Source organism: Varanus komodoensis, unplaced genomic scaffold (genome assembly GCF_004798865.1).
Source record: "Varanus komodoensis strain SLA01 unplaced genomic scaffold, ASM479886v1 scaffold11, whole genome shotgun sequence".
NCBI lineage: Eukaryota > Metazoa > Chordata > Lepidosauria > Squamata > Varanidae > Varanus > Varanus komodoensis.
The window spans coordinates 24,001,783-24,020,898 of record NW_025335317.1 but is presented as its reverse complement, the minus strand read 5'-3'; the positions used below and the strand labels follow the sequence as shown (position 1 = coordinate 24,020,898).

Genomic DNA, 19,116 nt, shown 5'->3' with positions numbered 1-19,116 from the left:
AAACACCACGCTGCCAGGTCTGACTATAAATATACATCAGGCAGTCAGATTGATAAGGCAGTCAGAGGTGAAGCAAAGAGAACTAAAACAAATTAGCAGGTAATACCTGAGTTTTTCAGCAGAGATCTTCCCACAGTTTTGTTCAAGCAACACATTAGCAAAGTAGATGAAAAATGAAAAGATAAAAACTATTTTAGTAGAGATACATGACCAGATTTGCATGATCAGGAAGGAAAGTAACGCGTGCACACCCCATAGCTTGTTTTCCCAGTCTGCACATGCAAGTTGTGCTCCACCAAATTACCATAATTAACCTTTCCAGGTGTGGTTTGTCATATCATCTGAACCTGGCAAGGGTGGGACTCAGGTAAATTTAGAAACCACCCCAGATCCCATGGCTTTTTTTAGGATCCCAGGGTGGTTTGTAAACCCCTCATACTTGCTTGACTTCAGATGGCATGGCACACCATGTCTATAATTCACTGATGCACAAACAGCATATATGGAATGGGGAAATAACGGAGCTTGTTTTTCTTCCCCAGTAACGTGAGTCCATCTGCTGTCTGTAAAAGTTCATGCTGAAGAATTGTGGTTTGTATATTGGAAGGGTCTCATAATAGTGCAAGTTCACACTGGGACCCCCAAAATTAGGCCATGCTAACATTCACACTAGAACAATATGGCTGAAGTAACAGTAGACCCACAATACTTTTGCCAGCTTTCTTCATTTCAATATATGTCTTTCTATCATTATGGCTAATATTGTTATTAGTAGCTGCAGTGTATCTCTATGCTGCCCATCTGAAGCCGACCAAAGCTATTTGCAAAAATTACAGAAAATGAAATCCATAATCAAATTAAAACATAGTAAATGTTAAAAAGCAGCCTTGAAGACACTTAATAGCAATATGTCTTAATTCTACATACGGTTTCATGGCTCGGCCAGTCTACGTGAGCTTGGGCTCATCCATTGTTCAGCCTCCATTTCCAACCTGCCCTCTCTCGGGCGACTCATTTTAGATTGTACACTCGCATGCCCATTGCTGTCCACGATCAGGTAAGCTCGTCAAAGAGGGCATCACTCTGCAGAGGCCAGGGACCAAGACCCTTGTAATATCCAACACACTTTGTCCTTACTGCCACAGTTCTTCCCATATAAATGCTTGTTTCCTACCCTTCCAAGGTCATGGCATTGACCTAGGGAGACAGAGTCCCCATGACTGGAGTTGTCTCTCCCCAAGGTCCTAGCTCTGCATCTGGCCTTAGAGGAGGCAATCATAATACCTTATGGCCATAGAATTGTTCTCTAACCAGTTAACACATTTGGTAAATGATTTATTATCTTGTGGACAATCTTTTCTGTCGTTCCTGCTAGAGACAATGTGGTCTGATCAGAATAGTTGTTATTACTCAGAATTGTCAATCTCTTACAAAGGGTGAGAAGCTTGAGGCTTTCCTGTTCCTAGTGGCAAACGTAACTCAAGGGAAATAGAGCAGTAAACCTGACATTTGTAGTTCACTTCTAAACAAATCTTTCATCCAAAAGAGGCAAACAACAACAATCCAAGGAAAATGGAAGTGAGAGACTTAAGTCTTTCAGCATTCTTTTCCTTAGCCCTGCATCTGTTTCTGGTTTCTTTAAAAAAGAAAAAAAAGAAAAACAAAAAAAATCTATTTTTTCTAACTTTTACATCAGTATCTTTTGGTCTCATTAACACTCTCCCATTCAGCTACCTCCTCAGGGTTTTTCTTAGGACTGTCAGGGACCCACTGCAGCCAGAGCAGTAAGTGCTCCAAAAAGGGTAGAGTAGCATGTCCCATTTCCAGAGTAGCTGGAGACTTGGGAAAGGATCAGAAATGTGGATATCACTAACTACAGCAGTTGAAACACAAGTTCAAGTTACTAAGTGAGCAATCTTGTTGCTGCCCTCTTTTAAATAGATAGTTGCTTTCCCCCACAAATACTTCAAAGCCATTCCCAAGTAAATCACATTATAACAATCAAGTCTGAAAGTGAGTGAAGCATGGTGCTGATGCTGTTTTAGATCACAGTGAAAGAAGACTGGGAAGAAGATCCTTCTCCAGAAGAATAAGTAGAAGGATTGATAATGGCAGGAGAGTGTGTCTGGTGGCACTCCATCTGCCTTGCCTCATTCAGGGTTTTTATCATGGATGTGTGTGGCCCAGCTGATGTTTTATTTCTGGTCCCATACTCTTTGCCTTCACCCAGGCTTGTCCCCCAAGCATTTCTCCACAACTGAATTAGGTGCTGTGGCTGAAGGAGGTTCTGCTCTCTCGAGCAATTCTTTGAGAGAGCAGGGCTAGATCTACTAGGCTTAAGTCAAAGGAGAACAGAGTTCTCCCAACTGAGCACTGGGAGAAACTCCTTCATGGCAGTGAAGCTACAGGTGGACTTTCCTTACAAGAAAACTTGAAGCAGAGGCTGGGCTGCAGTCTTTTGTGGTTACTCTGGCTTTGGGTTTCATGCCTGGAACAGTGGCTTTGACTAGATAGCCAACAGGGCCCTCTTCAGTCCTAGGATTCTGTTACTTCTTTTTCTTTGCCCATCTCATGTATTCTTTATCAAACTCTAATTCTGATAATGGCTGCTGATTCACCCTATTTTCCTTTCCATGACTATATCACTGGAATAGCTAGTCTCAGAAGGGTGCACTCAGATTCCTTCTTCTGCAGGCAGATTGCTCCCCTACCATGGATCCTGTGCCTGTCTCATGAGAAGTTGCAGCTAAAAAAACCCCCCACGGTGGCACTGCATTATAGTTCAGGGAAAAGATTCCCCCACACATACTTTGCAGCCATTTACTCCCTAGTCCACCCGACCCCAGATCCAACTTCAAAATACGGGTTTTAGGCAGACAGGCAGGGTTATGGATTCTTAGCAGTAGCCGCACTCGCAAATGTCACTGCCATACTCTGCATGACTCATCTACTGTACCCTGTGTCCTCCAGAGAGGCTGCTTTTTCATATGGGCGCATCTGCAAAAGATGGAATCAAGCAAGCTACTGCGGCTGTCAAGTCTTGACCTGTTTCCTAAAAGCATCTCTCTTCCATTATTAAAGAAAGCCCAATGGCCCACATACAACAGCTGGCCTGCAGAGACTGGAGACAGTCTTTTCTTGTTGTTCTGAAGTCATCATGCCTACTAAAGGTTAAAGGATGTTGATACACAGGGAAAAAATGTTTGCTTACTGAATGATCGTTCTCAGTGTTGGATCTGTAACCACAAGGGTAGAATATATAGGGGCATACAGGCTGACTTAAGGGAGCAGGGGAATGTCCAAATGTTCTTACTTATGTCTTCATTTGGGCACATCATTCTCATGCCCCCCACCTTCACTTTCAAGAACCCTCTTCTCTTTTCTTCCTCTTTTCCACCTTTCTGTCATTCTATTAGCTCAGCTATTTGGTTTCACTTATGAACTAGTTGGGGATTTTCATGGCACTTGCCCCCACCATGAAGAAAGAATTTAGCTTTTGGTTTTGCCTAATTTTCCCTAAGTTAGTTTTTTTTTTTTTTTAAGATCAAGATGAACTATACTGAACAGAGTTTTAAAATATACACATGGAACAAGAGGGGGCAGAGAAGCTCAATCTTCTCTCACTGAAATTACAGTCTCCATGTTAGTCAAATATCCCACGTTCAAATGCCAAAGGCAAGAAAGGTTGCAAGGACTCTGTGGGAATGTGGCACACATCACACATGAAATGCAGCATGACATCATGCAAATGACCTGATTTCTTTCTCTTCCTTGGCTTCATCCCTGCTCAACCCTTGTACATCTGTCGATATTGCCAGCCAGTCGTACTGATCAGGTCTCACTAGGGTATGTCCTTCACTTAGTACAGATAGCATGGACTGGTTGAACATAGGCATAGGCATAACATATGGCAGGTAGCAAGATGAGATCATATTCTGATAGGCAGTTCTCAGCTATACTATCAATGATGTGTAATAACAGGAGTGAATACTTGTGTGCCAAACAGTATGAATGATACCAGTTAAAAGCTTCTTCAGCCAATTGCCATTATCAAGCCCATACTTTAGATTTTAACTTGTTGGGAGAAACTGTCTTCTGCCCCACTTCAGATTAGTTACCATGAGCACAGAAACAGTTTTTGTGAACTCCACCTGACCAAAATGTTCTGCAGCTCCCACACAATGTTGTAGCATTTACATATTCTACCCTAAGATCATATCTTGCCCACATAGAAGCAGTTTAACAGGTTCCAAATTATTTTGCAATGTCAATTCAAAATGTTAATTGCAAAAAAGACCTTCTTCAAGCATGCAGAATCTGTGGCCCTCCAGATTTTGTCAGACTACAAGTCCCATCATTGCCAGCTGTCTGTCATGCTGGCTTAAGCTGATAGGAGTTTGCATTCAGCAACATTTGCAGGGCTACAGGTTCCCTACCTATGGCTCATTTATTTATTACATTTAAAAACCTCCTGGTAACTTCAGTCATCTGAGTGGTATGGAAACTGAAAGCATGGGAACACAAAACAGAAATACGGCAAGTAAAATAAAAATAGGATAAAGTAAGTCAGATCAAAACCAGTGGCACAAAACACCAGAAGGAAAACTGATGCAGTTTGGAACCCAGATATCTGGGACTGTCTTCTTCACTATAACTTCTGTATCCTTCTCTGAGTTCATCATTTGAGGCCTTTATCTTTCAGGGGTTTGGTGGGTGGGAACCAGAGGGAAAGCATTTTTCATAGTGCTTCCCAACTTTCAGAATGCTACCCCAGAGAAACCCACCTAGAGGCCAGATTGATGTTGTTTTGTCACCAGATGAAGGCCTTTGTGTTTTCTTTGTGTTTCGCTTGTCTGCTTTGTTAAACAGTTGGAAGCCATGCTTTGTCTTCTTGAAGGTTTTTCTCCCCCTCCACTGAACTGCCGTTGCTGTTCTTAGTCTTCCTGTGTTTTCATTTTGTATTGTGTTGTACTTTTGCATGGAATAGTTTTATATTTATCTTACTTGTAAGCCCCCTGGGAATATGGTTAGGTGAGGAATATAAATGATGTGAATACATAAAGCATAAGCATTTACTGCCTTAGGGAAGATTCACACACATCAGATTCTGCTTCAGCAGTGATGGTCCTTGATCCAGTGAGGGAAAGTTCCAGCAAGAGTTACAGAGAACATCAGCAATATCATTCCAGGAAAATGTTGTAGGGCATTTTATGTATTTACTATTACATTCCCATCCTGGTTTTCTTCCATTTTGCCAAGAATACAAGGCAGCTTACATGGTCCTCTTTCGCTCCATGTTATACTCACAACAGTCCTCTGAGGTAGGTTTAGCAGAGAATCAGCAATTGGCCCAAAGTTCCAATGAGCTTCATGTCTACATGGAGACTAGAACCAAGATCTAGTTCAAAGCTCTAAGCACAACTTTATCTATCTATCTATTTATTTATTTATTGTTCGATTTATATCCTGCCTTTTTCCTACAAAGGGCTCAAGGCAGATTTCGTCTCTTCCTCCATCGTATCCCCACAACAACCCTGTGAGGTAGGTTGGGCTAAGAGTCTGTGACTGGCCCAAAGTCACCCACTTGGCTCCATGGCTGAGCGGGGACTAGAACCCAGATCGTCTGAGTCCCAGTCCCATGCTCTTAACCACTACACCATTATGCTGACTAATTAACTTCCACTACACAATTTTGTGAAGTTGCTGACATTCCACACGCAGCCATGCTCCTTTCATTGCCTTCACAAGACCCTTAACATATTGAAGGTTGGATGCTGGCATTGTATATGGCATGCATAAAGGAGAACGAAGGGGAAGGCCACCCTTAATTATTCAGTGATTGCAATTACTTGATGTGCAACCCTTCTCTTTGCCAGAAGATACGTAATTCAAGCAAGATTGCAAATATATCGTTATCCATTAAACAGTAGACAGTGCAATAAGAAAAGGGACAAAGAAAAGTTGCCCGGCAGTATTCATAAAAATCAGCATCATGGAGAATAGCTTGAGAAAGCACAGATACTACATCTTGTTCTGCTGTGGTCCCCTTTTGTCCTCATGTTCAACTTTTAGCAGCACCCACGATTCTTCATACTATATGATTTTTTAATATATTTGCAGACAATCTATAACAGAAAGTTCTCAGAATGGCTTCACTAAGAGAACTAGTTAACTAGAACAGATGAAGCAGTGAAGCTAAGAGCTATTTGATGTGGCGAGGAATTGGCCTATCAGCAAACACTGAAGCAAACCTCCAGGACCTGAGACCCCAGAATTTTTATTTATTATTTATTAATTAACAATATTTATACCCCATCCTTTACAAGATGTCCCAGAATGAAGGGTTTTACTTTGCCCCTCCTTGCCATGTATACCTCTCTTGCTGTGTATGTACATATATGCTTGTATATATGTGTGTGCATGTGTCATGACACAAAGGGGCACGACACAAGTCACGACACAAAGGCGCAGAGGACAGAAAAAGCCAACAGCTAAGAAAAAGACATATGCGAGAAGAAATGGAAAGCAAATGGCAATACTAGTTCGAGACACTGGCAGAGGAAAGAAAGAAGCAGAAGTAGAGGTGGATAATGTGTTATTTTTGCTTTTCCCCATATTCAAGCTTTTCTCTATCTCAGCTGCTTTTCACCCCATTTCTGGAAAAGAAAATTACCATGTGACAACTTCTTATCCAAAAAAATGAACCAGTATGGGGAGTAAGAACTTCACATACACCTCTAGAGCTGTTGCAAAGATGAAATAATCATACTAGAAACAAACTCCACCTGCTGCCATGGTGTTTTCAAAGTGATCTGGTAAAGGATTGAATATGTGGGTATGTGCAACATCAGCATAAGAAACGTACTACAGTGGCAAAGGAATTTTGGGATGTTTGTCCAAATCAAAACCTATGGTTGTTGAGAATTAAGAATTAGGAGGCACTACTTCATCACAGACTAAGAGGAGAACTGCAATAGAGTGCATTTTATTTATGAGGGGACGCAGCCTTGGCATTTATGCAAAATGCATTTATCACAGCTGGGGTACCTGCTCATGTGCACAGCATCACTGGAACGTGAGCCTCTGTCACGCAGAAGTGCTATTGAAGAAGAAGCTGGAAAGGGGATATATGCCGGATTTTTTTAAAAAATTCATTCGCTAGGTCCATGAGCAAAGGAGTAGATGCTTTTTTAAAAAGAGGGTGAACAGTTCTTTCTGCCCCCCAGAGTCATGGAAATGGAGGAGAGGAGAGGGAGAGGCTGTGGTGCTGCCAGCTGCCCTGTTTCCATGGCATGAAGCCAACAGAAGCGGCAGCCACATTGTCCCCAATCCAAAGGCAAACAAGTGCAGCCCTTCTCCTGTGCTCACTTTCCCACCACTGAGCTCCATTGGAGCCAGAGTGAGTCGATGAGTAATGCCATTGAAAATGATGGGATTTTCTTCTGTGCACGTATACATTTCAGCTAGTCGTTTCTTGGACAAGAGGACAGAGGAGAGAATTCAGTAGCTTGAAAAGACATCGCAAACTTTACTTTTTCAAAGGATAGGGTGGGGGATCAGGAAGCAGTGTGGCATTTGCAAGTCAAAGAGAGCAAAGCCATGGGGTGGGGGCCAAAGTGAGACATCAGAGCAACTGAAGGATCTGCTGTTTTGAGGATGCCCCAACGGAATACTTCCTCTTCCTCACCAAACTAACGAAGTCACTCTGCCTGGCCAGATCAGTACTGCAAGTTTAGCGCACACTGATCATATATATCCAGGGAAAAGCACAACACATAAAATGCCACGGCATCACAAGTCTGAAGAAATATGGGAGAGAATGGCAGAACTAATACAAGGAAAATGGGTTGGGGTGAGTGTCATATGGCATTCCAGTGAGTCAGGCATTATTATAGTGCCAGTAAAAATGCCCCATTGCTTGCCCCTAAAAAACTTCTAAGTGGAGCTGTAATTAGTATACGACAAGGTTGTCACTATTCAAACCATTTTTTTTCAAATATACATCTACTTGTTTACCTATTTATGCAGTATATGTACATGCCACCTTAGTAGCAAGTGCCATACTGGGAAAAATACAATTCCCAGTGTTGCTGGCTCATAGTGCCAGTACCTTGCTATGTACTAGAGTGGGGAGAGGAAAGTGAGAGACCTTCTTCCACTCCACCGCTGGAGCATGGAAGCATTTGGAGACAGAAAGAAAGGAATTCTTCATACTGATTAGAGAAAAGGAATTCTTCATACTGCTTTGGCTTGCTGAGTTTTGTATTTTCTTGATGTATGGAACTCAGCATCATAAGCATGCTTTATACAAATCGTGTTCATGAATATTATGGGGATTTCCATTCCTTTTTCCTCCTTGCACCATAAAACACATTACCAAATAATAGTAGAACATTATATGCTCACTGTGATGCTGATCATTAAAGGGGCTATTTCTTCCAATTAACATACCGTTCTTCAACATGCAAGTTATCTGTATGTCATGCAGTATAATTAATGGATACTTATTCTTATTCTCATATGTTTTGCACTACAGGTTACCCAACCTTTCCCAGGAAGTCCAGGGCATATACAGCTTCATACAAAACCTTTCCTTGTCTGTGGAGGTGATGGATTTGTTCATTCCAACTTTGATGGGTGCATAGATTCAGCCATGAGTGTTGTGGAGGCTTTGAGGTCCAGTCTATAGGACTGTCCCCCCACCCCAACAGCTTATTTCTTTGATGAATTATACATTGATAATACTACAGCTCAGGATAGTTAACCTACTTGTCCTCTATTTAAATGAAATAAATCATTAGAAGACTTCAAACGTTTCACAGATTTATTGTAATAGTGGTGAATGTTTCTTCTTTATTTTCTCTGCATTGAGGACATGAACTGTTATAACTTTTCCAGCTGCACAGGTTGTCAGAAATGCATAAAGAATTGTTGTATGTCTTTATCCTGATTACCCCTGAAACCAGTGACACTCAGAGTTAGGGAAGGAGGAAGAAACCTTACAATGGTTAATTCTTATATTGCCCAACTACTACAGAATAGTGGAAGAGCTATGCCGACATAAGTAAACCTATGATATCCAAGAGGGGTAGGTCAGTAGTTGGTTTGGGGAGCTTCACTTTTGCAGTCAACAGTGTGTATGTGTGTGTATGCAGTATGTCTGTGCATAAAATCTCTCAGGGACAGTTAGGAAACTGGCAAATGTCATGGGGAGTACCTTCTGTCAAAATGCAGTAGGTCTCAACCCTCAACCTAGAGGAGTTCCAAATAGGTTTACTTGTGCTTTGCTTTGCTTTGCATTTTGCTTTGCTTTGCTTCACAAGCTGTCAAAAGAGAAAATAGCTCAGTACTTATGCCCCTCTATAGCTGAGATCCTCACTGTTTGGAGTGTCCTTTCCATATGTTCCAGTTTCCCAACCTTTCACATAATCCCAAAACTCCAGCATTTGGGAAAGTGGAAAAGTGCAGCACAGCTCTTCTTACTGACACGTAACTTGGACAGCTGTCAGAAATAGGGCTTTTTGTTTGTTTTTGGAAAGCAGGGATTTTAGAAGGGCAAAAAAATTGATAGTTATTGTCATGAGCTGGGGTTCCTCCTTCATGCATTCAAAATGCATTCCTGCTACAGTCCTTTTTCCTTGCAAAGTGTTCTTTATTGACCAAGAAGCACAAAGTACCCAGAATGATTCTCTGAGCAGGCACAGAGCAATCTGTTGAACCCAGTCTAGTATTCTCCTGCCAGAATTCTCCTGATGAACATGCCTGGGCTCCATCCCTTTGGCAGGGTTCTTCTGAAAGCAAAATGCCTCCTCTCCACATGCCAATCCTTTCATTGGGCCACCCTCCTCTGCTGGTGGCATGTCATGCGGTCAAGAGGTGTGCCTGCCTTGCCTGAGAAACTCCCCTAAGTTCCTTCCTGCCACCTGTACATCTTGGTTATTCCCAGAGACTGCCTGCCCACCTGGTGAGCCTGGCCTTGAAATAAGCATCTCTGCTTCCCTCATTGCAGTGTGGCCCACATTCCTGGGCCCTCCCCAATTCTGCTTCACAATCCGATTTTGATTCTTCTGAAGTCCAGCCAGCAGTCCTTGAGAATGAGCACCCAAAGCTGCCATCTTTCTAACTCCCAACAGTTCAGGCAGGAGGTACAGAGTTCCTCTACAGTCTGACCAAAACGGAAAACTCCCCTCAGATTTGTGCATATTTAGGATGCATTTTTTAAAACACATGCCACTTGGGTGCTTTGGAGTGGTTGTCAGTGCTGACAGCATGAGTGAAATTGCCAAGAGCTGGCAAAGGGGTTTCTTGCCATGCTTGCTAAGCAGTTTGCTTACTGCATGTCTTTACCCATGGATGTTCAGTCACCTGGGTCTGGACCCTACATGGATCAACCCTACATGGGTGGTCTTGGTTCTGAAAATATGTGACCCATCATGGCTTGTCACCTACATTCGGTTGTAATGTTCTGAAAACCAGTCATGGTCAGGATTCACCTTGATCACACTAGAAGAAGGTTCTGGACAAATGCAGATTACCACCAGCTAACCACAATCAGCACCAAGATGTCTTCTTCTTTGTAATTTCCTTAAACCAGACTATTCACATTTTATAGATTAACTAAAGCTGGACTGGAAGTTCTTTAAGTATGTTGAGCAGAATTTGTAATGAGGCAATGGAATTTGCAAACCCTGACTCAAAAAATAATTGTCCCAAGTTTTTCAGAATGAGTGCCACTTCACAATCAAGAACAGGGAACTGCTCACTATTAAATGATGACAAATGAGTTCTTTTCCCCCCTTGGCCGCTACCACAGGTTGCAAAAGCAACACCAACTCTCTTGCTCAGCAGCTGGGTTGCCATTTTGCTTTCCCCATAATGTTCAGCAGCATTGCAGAACACTGTGAGGGAGAAATTATTGATGGGAGACATCATTTTCTTCACATTCAATAGAGAAAGAATCTTTCAGAATGTAAGTGCAGAAGAAAACAAAACTGACATATTTGACCATCCCTTGTAAAACTCCTGTTGATAAATAGAAGCACTGCTGTGAAGTTTCCAAAATGGAGAAGGACATTCCCCTGAGAGAAGAGGGTAGCAGAAAGAAAATAAAGGCAGGAGCGAGGAAGATTCATACCACTGTAGCTAACGGTAAGCCACCATGAAATTCACCAGTCAAGAACAAGAATACAAATTTCAGGGTCCATTGGGTTCATCCCTTTTAAGCACTACTATGGTGTTTCCCAAGAACACTTGCTAGTTTGTGTCCGACACAGGAAAACCATAGCATTAGCCATTTACTGACATTTTAAAAAATTCAGAAAGTTGACAGGAGCTGATCATTTAAAAAAATGAACCACCACCACCCTAAAGTGTGTGTGTACTCAGCTGAGAAATGGGGTTAGTAGCTGTGTGATATAATGTAGGTTGGCTAGTAAGTGCAGTCTTTGCTGAAATAAAACTTTACGATGCCTTGTTGGAAAAGCTCAATTAACAAACTGTCAGCCCACATGTCCTGTTCAGGAGCTGAGGATGACAAATGATCACAAGTGAGCAGTAATTTTTTTCCACCTTGAATGTTTTCTGCAAGCAGAAAATTACCTTGCATTAAGGGGTGGGGGAGGGGAGAAAAAAGGCATGCATCGTGCTGTTGAAACCAGCACCTGCATTATGTTTCCAGAATTGTGTTTTGGGCATGGGGGGGGGGGAGGTGATGGGGAAAGAACCTCACTGTGAAGGGGAATTAATCTATTCTCAGTATTTACATGGGGGTGTGATTAGGAATTGACATTAGGCTAGTATGCAGTTTCCCCTTTCTGTTCTCCTAGCAACAGATCTTAATAGTCCACTTGAGTAGGACAGGGTTTTATTTCATTTTGTTTTTCAAAATCAGGCCTGCACCAATGGTTTGCAGTGTCTGGATAATAAAAAATAACTCCAATCCAGTGCTGTTTTGCTGATGTCTGTATCCATAGACCCAGATCTTGATATCTTAGAACAAGCAATTTCCACTGCTGTTTCTCAAACAGACTTGCCTGGGGCAAAATCTCACTGAGGAGCTATTCCATTTTCATGCAACAACTATTGTGAGTGACATCTGCAATAGTACATTGCGATATCTCCAGACTAGCATTAAGATCCAGTTGAGACATTGCCTTGTGCCAGTTGAAAATCCATTACACCAGACCTGGGCTAACTTTAGTCCTGTGTGGCTGAATTTTATTTGATTAGAATCCCAGTCTACCAAGATGGGTTAGAGGTACAAAGGATCTCTTATTGACAACAGCACAACTAATCCATGTTGTAGAGCCCTAAATGTGATCTCCCATTAATGCAAGTGGCTTGGCAAGGGGTTTTCTGTGGTCTGCTTGTTCAGCAGGTTTTGCAAGAATCCCCTCAATAAGCAATATGCCCCACTAGAAATTGGCCAGAGATTACCAAAAGGGTGCAGTTTGTCTTCTCTGCATCTATTTGCTGTACACAAGGAGTGGAAAACCTGTTCAAATCTTTGGTAGATTACAACTCCCATAATCCATGACTACTGACCACAATGGCTGAAACACGAAAGTTGGAATCTATTGATGTAGGCCAAAGATTTTCCAGCCAGTGAATTTTCCATATAGGTTTTACAAAAAAGAAACAAGATAAACTATAAGGAAATATATTAAGCATAACTCGTTCATTGCAGGAGATACAGGTGCTTTTCCTCTGGCTTCTGCATGGAAATCTTACTTTCCCAGTTCCTTGAACTACAGCCTGATGACTAATTATTTGAGATTCTTTTTCAGAGTGTGCATACATGACCTATTGGATAAGGTGCATTCAACCACTCATAACAAGAGACACAGTTTCTCCCTACCACTGCAATGCACATTGATGTATTTCAGAGCCTTTTTAAATATGTAAAGCAGCCATGCAAAGGGGCCCTGTATATGTCCAGGGGTAGGTGCAGACTGCATCTCCACGCAGGGCGTTGGTGGGATCCCAGGCCAACTGGGGTCTTCCCTCATGCATAGAGCTCTACACGTGTGTATGCACAGTTCTCCATCCTCTCCATTTGAACTAGTATCTCCTCCCAGCTTCTATGGAGACAGAGAAATTGTCTCTGAAAAGAGATTAGAGTCCCATAAAAAAAGAAAGTAGATTAAGACAAAACTCATTGAACTGAATCAATTTCTTCTTCAATAGTTGGTTAAAATTTACATCAATGTTGCCATAAAACTTCCATGCAAATCTTTCATATTTCCATATTCTAAGTATTCCTTGGCCATGATGAGATTTAAATTGCCATGCAATGTTCCATTCTCCTCCTCCAAATCTGCTAGAAAATGTAGGTGTTTACTTTCACAGCTTTTGAAGGTCAATTTTATCTCTGTTGGAACAACTTAAAAAATATAGAAAAGTATGCACATAAGGTGCTAGGAGCAAAGTGACCCCATAAAATGCTGTTGTTGTTTTTTAGTTACTCTTCATGTTTATAAATGCTTAGATTAAAAAAAAACCACATGGGTTTTTCCCCTCCATTTGTTCTAAGAGCACAAAGAGACAAATACAATATTTTGTCTATCTTCACAATATATGAATTGCTAAATTTTCTTAATATTACTATGAACAGTATGGGGTATCAATAGTACCTTGTCGGCTGACAAATTAACAAGCATGTGTGTTAAAACATTTTTTTCTCCAGGCAGAAGCTTTCTTATGACTCAAAGTTTTTCCATCGTAACTATTTTCAGAGTTCATTTTGAGCAGCACTTGCTTACTCTGCTTCCAAGATAATCTTGAGAGACTCCCCACAATGCTCTGTATTGTATGAAAATGTTACAGTGGACTCACAGTGTCTGGGTTGATGCAGCGCGACAAGCCATATTGGCGGGGCGCAGGGGTACTATTGTTGGTCTGTTGTTTATCTGAACCCAGTCGTAGTATTTCACCATGGACTGTTTGGCCTTTAAAAGCCACAATAAGAAATAATAGTTTGTTCTATGATTTCAGAATGGTTTGGGCAGTGTTGCAGTGCCAAAACATCATATGTTTATAATGCCGATGTCTATAAGGGAAAGGGAGGAGTTCCCGCAAGCTCGAAATCTAGGCCAGGCAGTGCCAGAGAAACTCTTCCACCCATTTATAAGGTTTCAGATGGATGGTAATAATTGGTAACATTTGCACACTAGCAAATGTGCCACTGACCAGGGAACTGATTCTGGCTGGAGTATTGGAAAACACACAAGCAAAACAAAAATGGCTTACTTTCCCTCAATCCTAAATGTTTGAAATCCAACATTCTTTGTTTTCAAAAATATTAAACCCTTATTATGTAGCAAAGAAAAGAAAGAGCAGGGTCGTGCTTTCTTCCTTTGATGGAAATGCAGGGGTCTCGTGCAACAAATCCAAGCCCGAGACAATTTTGCTATTATAGTAATAAACATGGTGTAGATACTTTTGCCCAGATGGACTCCACACACACCCCTAAATGCATGATCAAATGGTGAGCAGTGGTGGTGTGGTATGGTGTATCAAAGACTGGCTGTTCAAATGCCTGCATTGTTCAGAAGCTGAATCATTCTTTTCCTTGAATTCTCATACTTGTAGACAGAGCAGCTGATCAGTCTAGGGGCATAGCCACCTCCGAATTCGTAGGGCTTGCAAATGTTGATGCATGGTGTTACTACAGGACAGATGTTACTGCACCTGCACCAGACATTTGGGGGACCAGCATCTTACCTGTCATCAGGCCAGAGCATTTAAAGAAAAACCAGGCAGGCTTTGCCTGACTTGCACCTGGTGCCGGCAGTTCTCTTTTTCCCCATTAATGGTAAATACATTGCCAGATGGCAGAGAGCAAAACTGCTCAATGTTAAAGCATTCCATCCCCCAGAATGGAACTCCTATCAGATATATATTGTGCTGTTTCAGTGTATTTGACTTTAGTAGGACTGAGCTGGGTTCACTATCTAGCTTTGTGTTTGAAACATGGTGCTGGAATACTCTGGACTGACAGACAAACAAGTATATCCTAGATCAAATCAATCCAGAAGGTGCCTTGGGAGCAAAAGTAATACAACTGGGTCTGCCGTACTTTGGGCATGTCATGAGAAGGCAAGGCTCACTATGGAAGAGAATAACGCTCAAGAAAATTGAAGGCAGAAGAAGAAGGGGAGACCAAATAAGATATTTTCTTTATAAATTTCAATTCTGTATCACCCAGAAGCCAAAAGGCTCTCTGGGCAATTTACCAAGTTAAAAGAGCATAAAAACAAAGAAATAGGGGGAAATCACAATAAAACAGTAGGCCAATACAACGACAATAACAACATACCCAAGCAATTAGCACACAGGCACAGCAGTGATATCTAATAAAAACTACATTGAAACTAAAAAATTAACTATTAAAATACCTGATAAATAAGATTTTCACTTGGCACCTAAAAGAAAAATGGGTAGGCACCAGGTGTACCACTCTGGGGACTTTGTTCCACAGATGAGGTGCCACAACCTAAAAGGCCCTTCTTCTGGTCATCAGTCCCATTACTTCCTTAGGAGGGAGCTTCCTATGAAGGATCCCACAAGATGGGTAGGTACATATGGAGTGAGGTGTTCCTTCAGATAACCTGGCCCCAAGCCATTTAGGGCTTTACATGTTACCAGCAGCATTTTGAATCCATCCCAGACATCAGCTGGCAGCCAAGTGCAGCTCAAAGGGGACTGGCATGATGTGACCTCATAGACTAGTCCCCATTAACAGCTATGCTCCCCTATTTTGTATCAGTTGAAGTTTCTGGACCATTTTCAAAGCAAAGCACATTGCACTTGTTCAAATGAGAGATGGAGCAATACCACAACGGAAGCCACAGCCTTGAATTTACAAGAACTGACCGGGACTGTCAAGAACAGGACATTTTCCCTAATGGCCTGTACTCTAACTTTGCTAGTGTCTTGAGATCAACTTCTGCAATGCTCTTCTTTTGTATCAGAAAGCCAGCCTGACTAGTCAGTTTCAACATAATAAATACCTTTGTTAGAAGGTCATTTATCCTGATCTTTTTGGAAGGAGGGGTGTGGGTGAGCTCTCACAGTAGATATGGGCCAGGGACCCATTATAATCAGCAACTGTCCTGCATTCATGTTAATCACCATGCCTACTCTACTCTATCACTTCCCTTTCTCATTTTCGTCTCCCATCCTTTAAATATCTATTGCTGCTTAACATTTCCAGCTGCTAAAGCAGGAATGGCTCTGTGCATCAAAACCAGGCCTCCCAGGGTTACATTCTGGGATTCCGCAGAAGGTCATGTCCCTTCCTCTGGTTTTCTCATTTCTTCCTTGCACCCCTTTTGCCTCTGGCCCACTATGAGGAAGTGGCTCCCAAAAGCTTTGCCAAATTTCAATTTGGCCCATGGGCTTCCCACCCTGTGCTAGGAAGAGTAGTGTTACAATGTAATCCTTCCATGCATTTTTGTTTTTTCTTCTGTTACTACCATTTCTACATGTATATTAATTGTGTGCCTAGAATTCTTTGATCATAAACTTTTGGCTTTATTTTAAGCAGTACCCCCAGATGTGTTGAACATCTTTCAGTCCAAAACCCAAATTCAGTTTTGAGATGTCCGGGGTGTGGGGGCGAGGAAGCAAAGGACAGGACCAAAAATACAAATAATAACTGCATATTGTAGCTGAAAGCTTGTACTGCAAGTAACTTAGACTTGGTAGAGGCATTGTGATCTTTTTGAATGGGAGCAAACCTGCTCAAAAGCCAGAAACAACAAAAAGTTTTGTGACCAGGGGAGGGGATTGGGTCTGCGGGAGAGAGCATTGCTGAGTGAGATTCCCTAGAGGGTCAGAGTTGGATCCTATGCCTGAGGTTCCCTACCCCTGCTGTAAACAAATCCTAAATACCCAGTGTTCTATATAATGCATGTTCATTGATTTCTCTTACTAATGAGTTTGATTAGTACAGACAGGATGAAGTGCCCTGCTCCTTCAGGTTCAGTGGCAATATATCTCTGAATCTGGGCAACCAGTGGGAAAGTGGTAGCTGTCTTCAAAAATGCCAGTTGCTGGAGGACAACCAGTTAGAAGGGCCTTGCTGACTATATGAGTACCAATTGCTGAGGGGAAGACAACAAATGTTCTTGTGAGCTTCTAGGAAATATTTGGTGGGCCACTATCAGATACAGAATGCTGGACTTGTGTGGTGACCCTGGCTCTGTTGATCCAACAAGCTTGTCTTTTCTACCAGTGTAGAGTTCCCAGGCCAGCTCTAGGTTTGATCTTCTGCATGTTTTTCCCTGGCCAAGGGCACTTTTGGATAAACACATGGACAAGCATGGTCACGCAGTTCAAGTGGATCAAGCTGCAGCTTGATATTGGGAGCATTAGTAAATCTGTTTGCATAGCACCTTCCAAGGTTTGCCTTTCTGTTCTGTCACATGATTCCGAATGACTGGTGTATTTTCCATTTCCTCCAGATGGTCCAACTGGATTGACTTCTTGCATATCCAGAAACAACCATGGAGCACTGGTCAATGTCAGTTCCTGTATTTCATCCTAACTTGCTAATATCTGCTAAGCAGAAGTTGTACCCCTTGGAGGCAGGGACTATGTCCCCTTTAAAGTCTGGAAAGGAGTGTTAATTCTAAGAATTGTCCAGGATTAATACAAAGAGAGTTCTCAGTTATCCAGCTACTTCCTGAGTCATTTGGGCAATGGTATACTGCATGACTTGATCAGTACATCAGCTAGCTTGGGTAGAATTCCAATACAGTGAAGCAATAATTTTTACTTTGGAACAGAGGAGGAGATGGGTTAAAATTATTGCTTAGCTCAAAAAAGCTCATCTGGAAAAACATTTGTTCCACAGTTGATGATTAGGATTAAAATGTATGAGTATCAAGGAACCTACAGTGAACAAGCCATATAAAATATACAACATAAACATCATTACAATCACACCCCTAAAGTTAAATACACATAACAATATGTAATAAAACAGGCCAGACTACTACCTTATATCCCAAAATCCTGTACAAGTAAATATAGTTTTAATTGGCACCTGAATAGGGTTGGAAACAGCCAAATCTCTTCTGGAAGGGAGTTCCAGAGCTGGGGTGCCACTACCAAGAAGACTCTGCCTTCTCTTAGAGTTAAGATAAATGTATATGTGTATTCCACATAGGAGTGAGCCATTGGATGTATCAAGGTAAGCCACAGAGGCCCATCCATTTGCTGTGGGCCAGTCATCAAGGGAAAAAACATAGCTCTGGACCAGTATGGCTGAATGAACTGAACTAGTGTTCCTGATCTAGCTGTGCCTGATTCAGGCCTAAAAATTAAGAATTTGCAGACAGGAGATTTCACCAACCTCATTAAAATCCTGTTGTTTCCTTCCCCAAATACCCAAATTTCTTTAGGTTTTCAACTAAGGGGGAACCTCCAAATAGGTCTTGAATTTGGCTGGGATGCAATTTCAGTGGCAATACTTACAATCCCTGTGCTTTTCTTAAATATTTGCTAAGCATCTGTTAACAGAAGCACACAATTCTTAACAGCTACGCCTAAACTCATTACTGCCAGTGAGTTCCTGTTTGAAAAATGAGGAACTCGTGGGCTGATGCCACTCTGCTGTGCGGTAGTATTAAGCCTGGTTCATCGCGTCAGAGAATGCACACTGCCTGCCCACTGGATTTAGCTTCATAAACCAGAAGTGAAATAACGAAAAGCGAGGGTCAAAATCATGTCATTAAGGCACATTTGTGAGTGGGCTAAAGAACACTGATTGTGTCTGGCAGATCAGATGGCCCCCATGAGAGAGAAGAGGGGATCTCCCCGAGCCCCTTTTTCCTTCAAGCTGAAGAGCAGACATCCATGAGAAATGGGGGATGTGTTCCCCCCCCCCCCCATTTCTAATCCAGGTTCGGATGTGCGGTGGATAAGCTGCTTTGCTGAAATCCAGAGACATTGATGATGTCACCTTCGGTCACTGCCCAGACGTATTCATTTGATAAGAGCTGTTTGTCTGGGGCTGTACTTTCAGGCCAGTCCATCTGTATCCCGAATGGAACCAGAATGCAATTTGGAAAAGGCTCTGTCCATTACAGGCTTGGTAAAGCACCCTTGCAC

At 42.0% G+C, this 19,116-nt stretch overlaps 1 protein-coding gene across 4 annotated transcripts in view; it reads left to right on the top strand.

Annotated features, from left to right (window-relative positions):
- The window catches only part of RNLS (renalase, FAD dependent amine oxidase), a 228,150-nt gene that overhangs the window by 135,558 nt on the left and 73,476 nt on the right, over nt 1–19,116 (top strand). For 2 of the 4 annotated variants that reach the window (XM_044420602.1, XM_044420600.1), the window contains one exon: nt 8,537–8,809. The exons of 1 other annotated variant lie outside the window; for it this stretch is intronic. In XM_044420602.1, coding sequence (XP_044276537.1) covers nt 8,537–8,689 — 153 coding nt within the window. In that variant the 3' untranslated portion in view covers nt 8,690–8,809. Of the gene's footprint in view, nt 1–8,536; nt 8,810–19,116 lie in introns of those variants that run through there. One more of the 4 variants, XR_006413781.1, reaches the window with a different exon arrangement.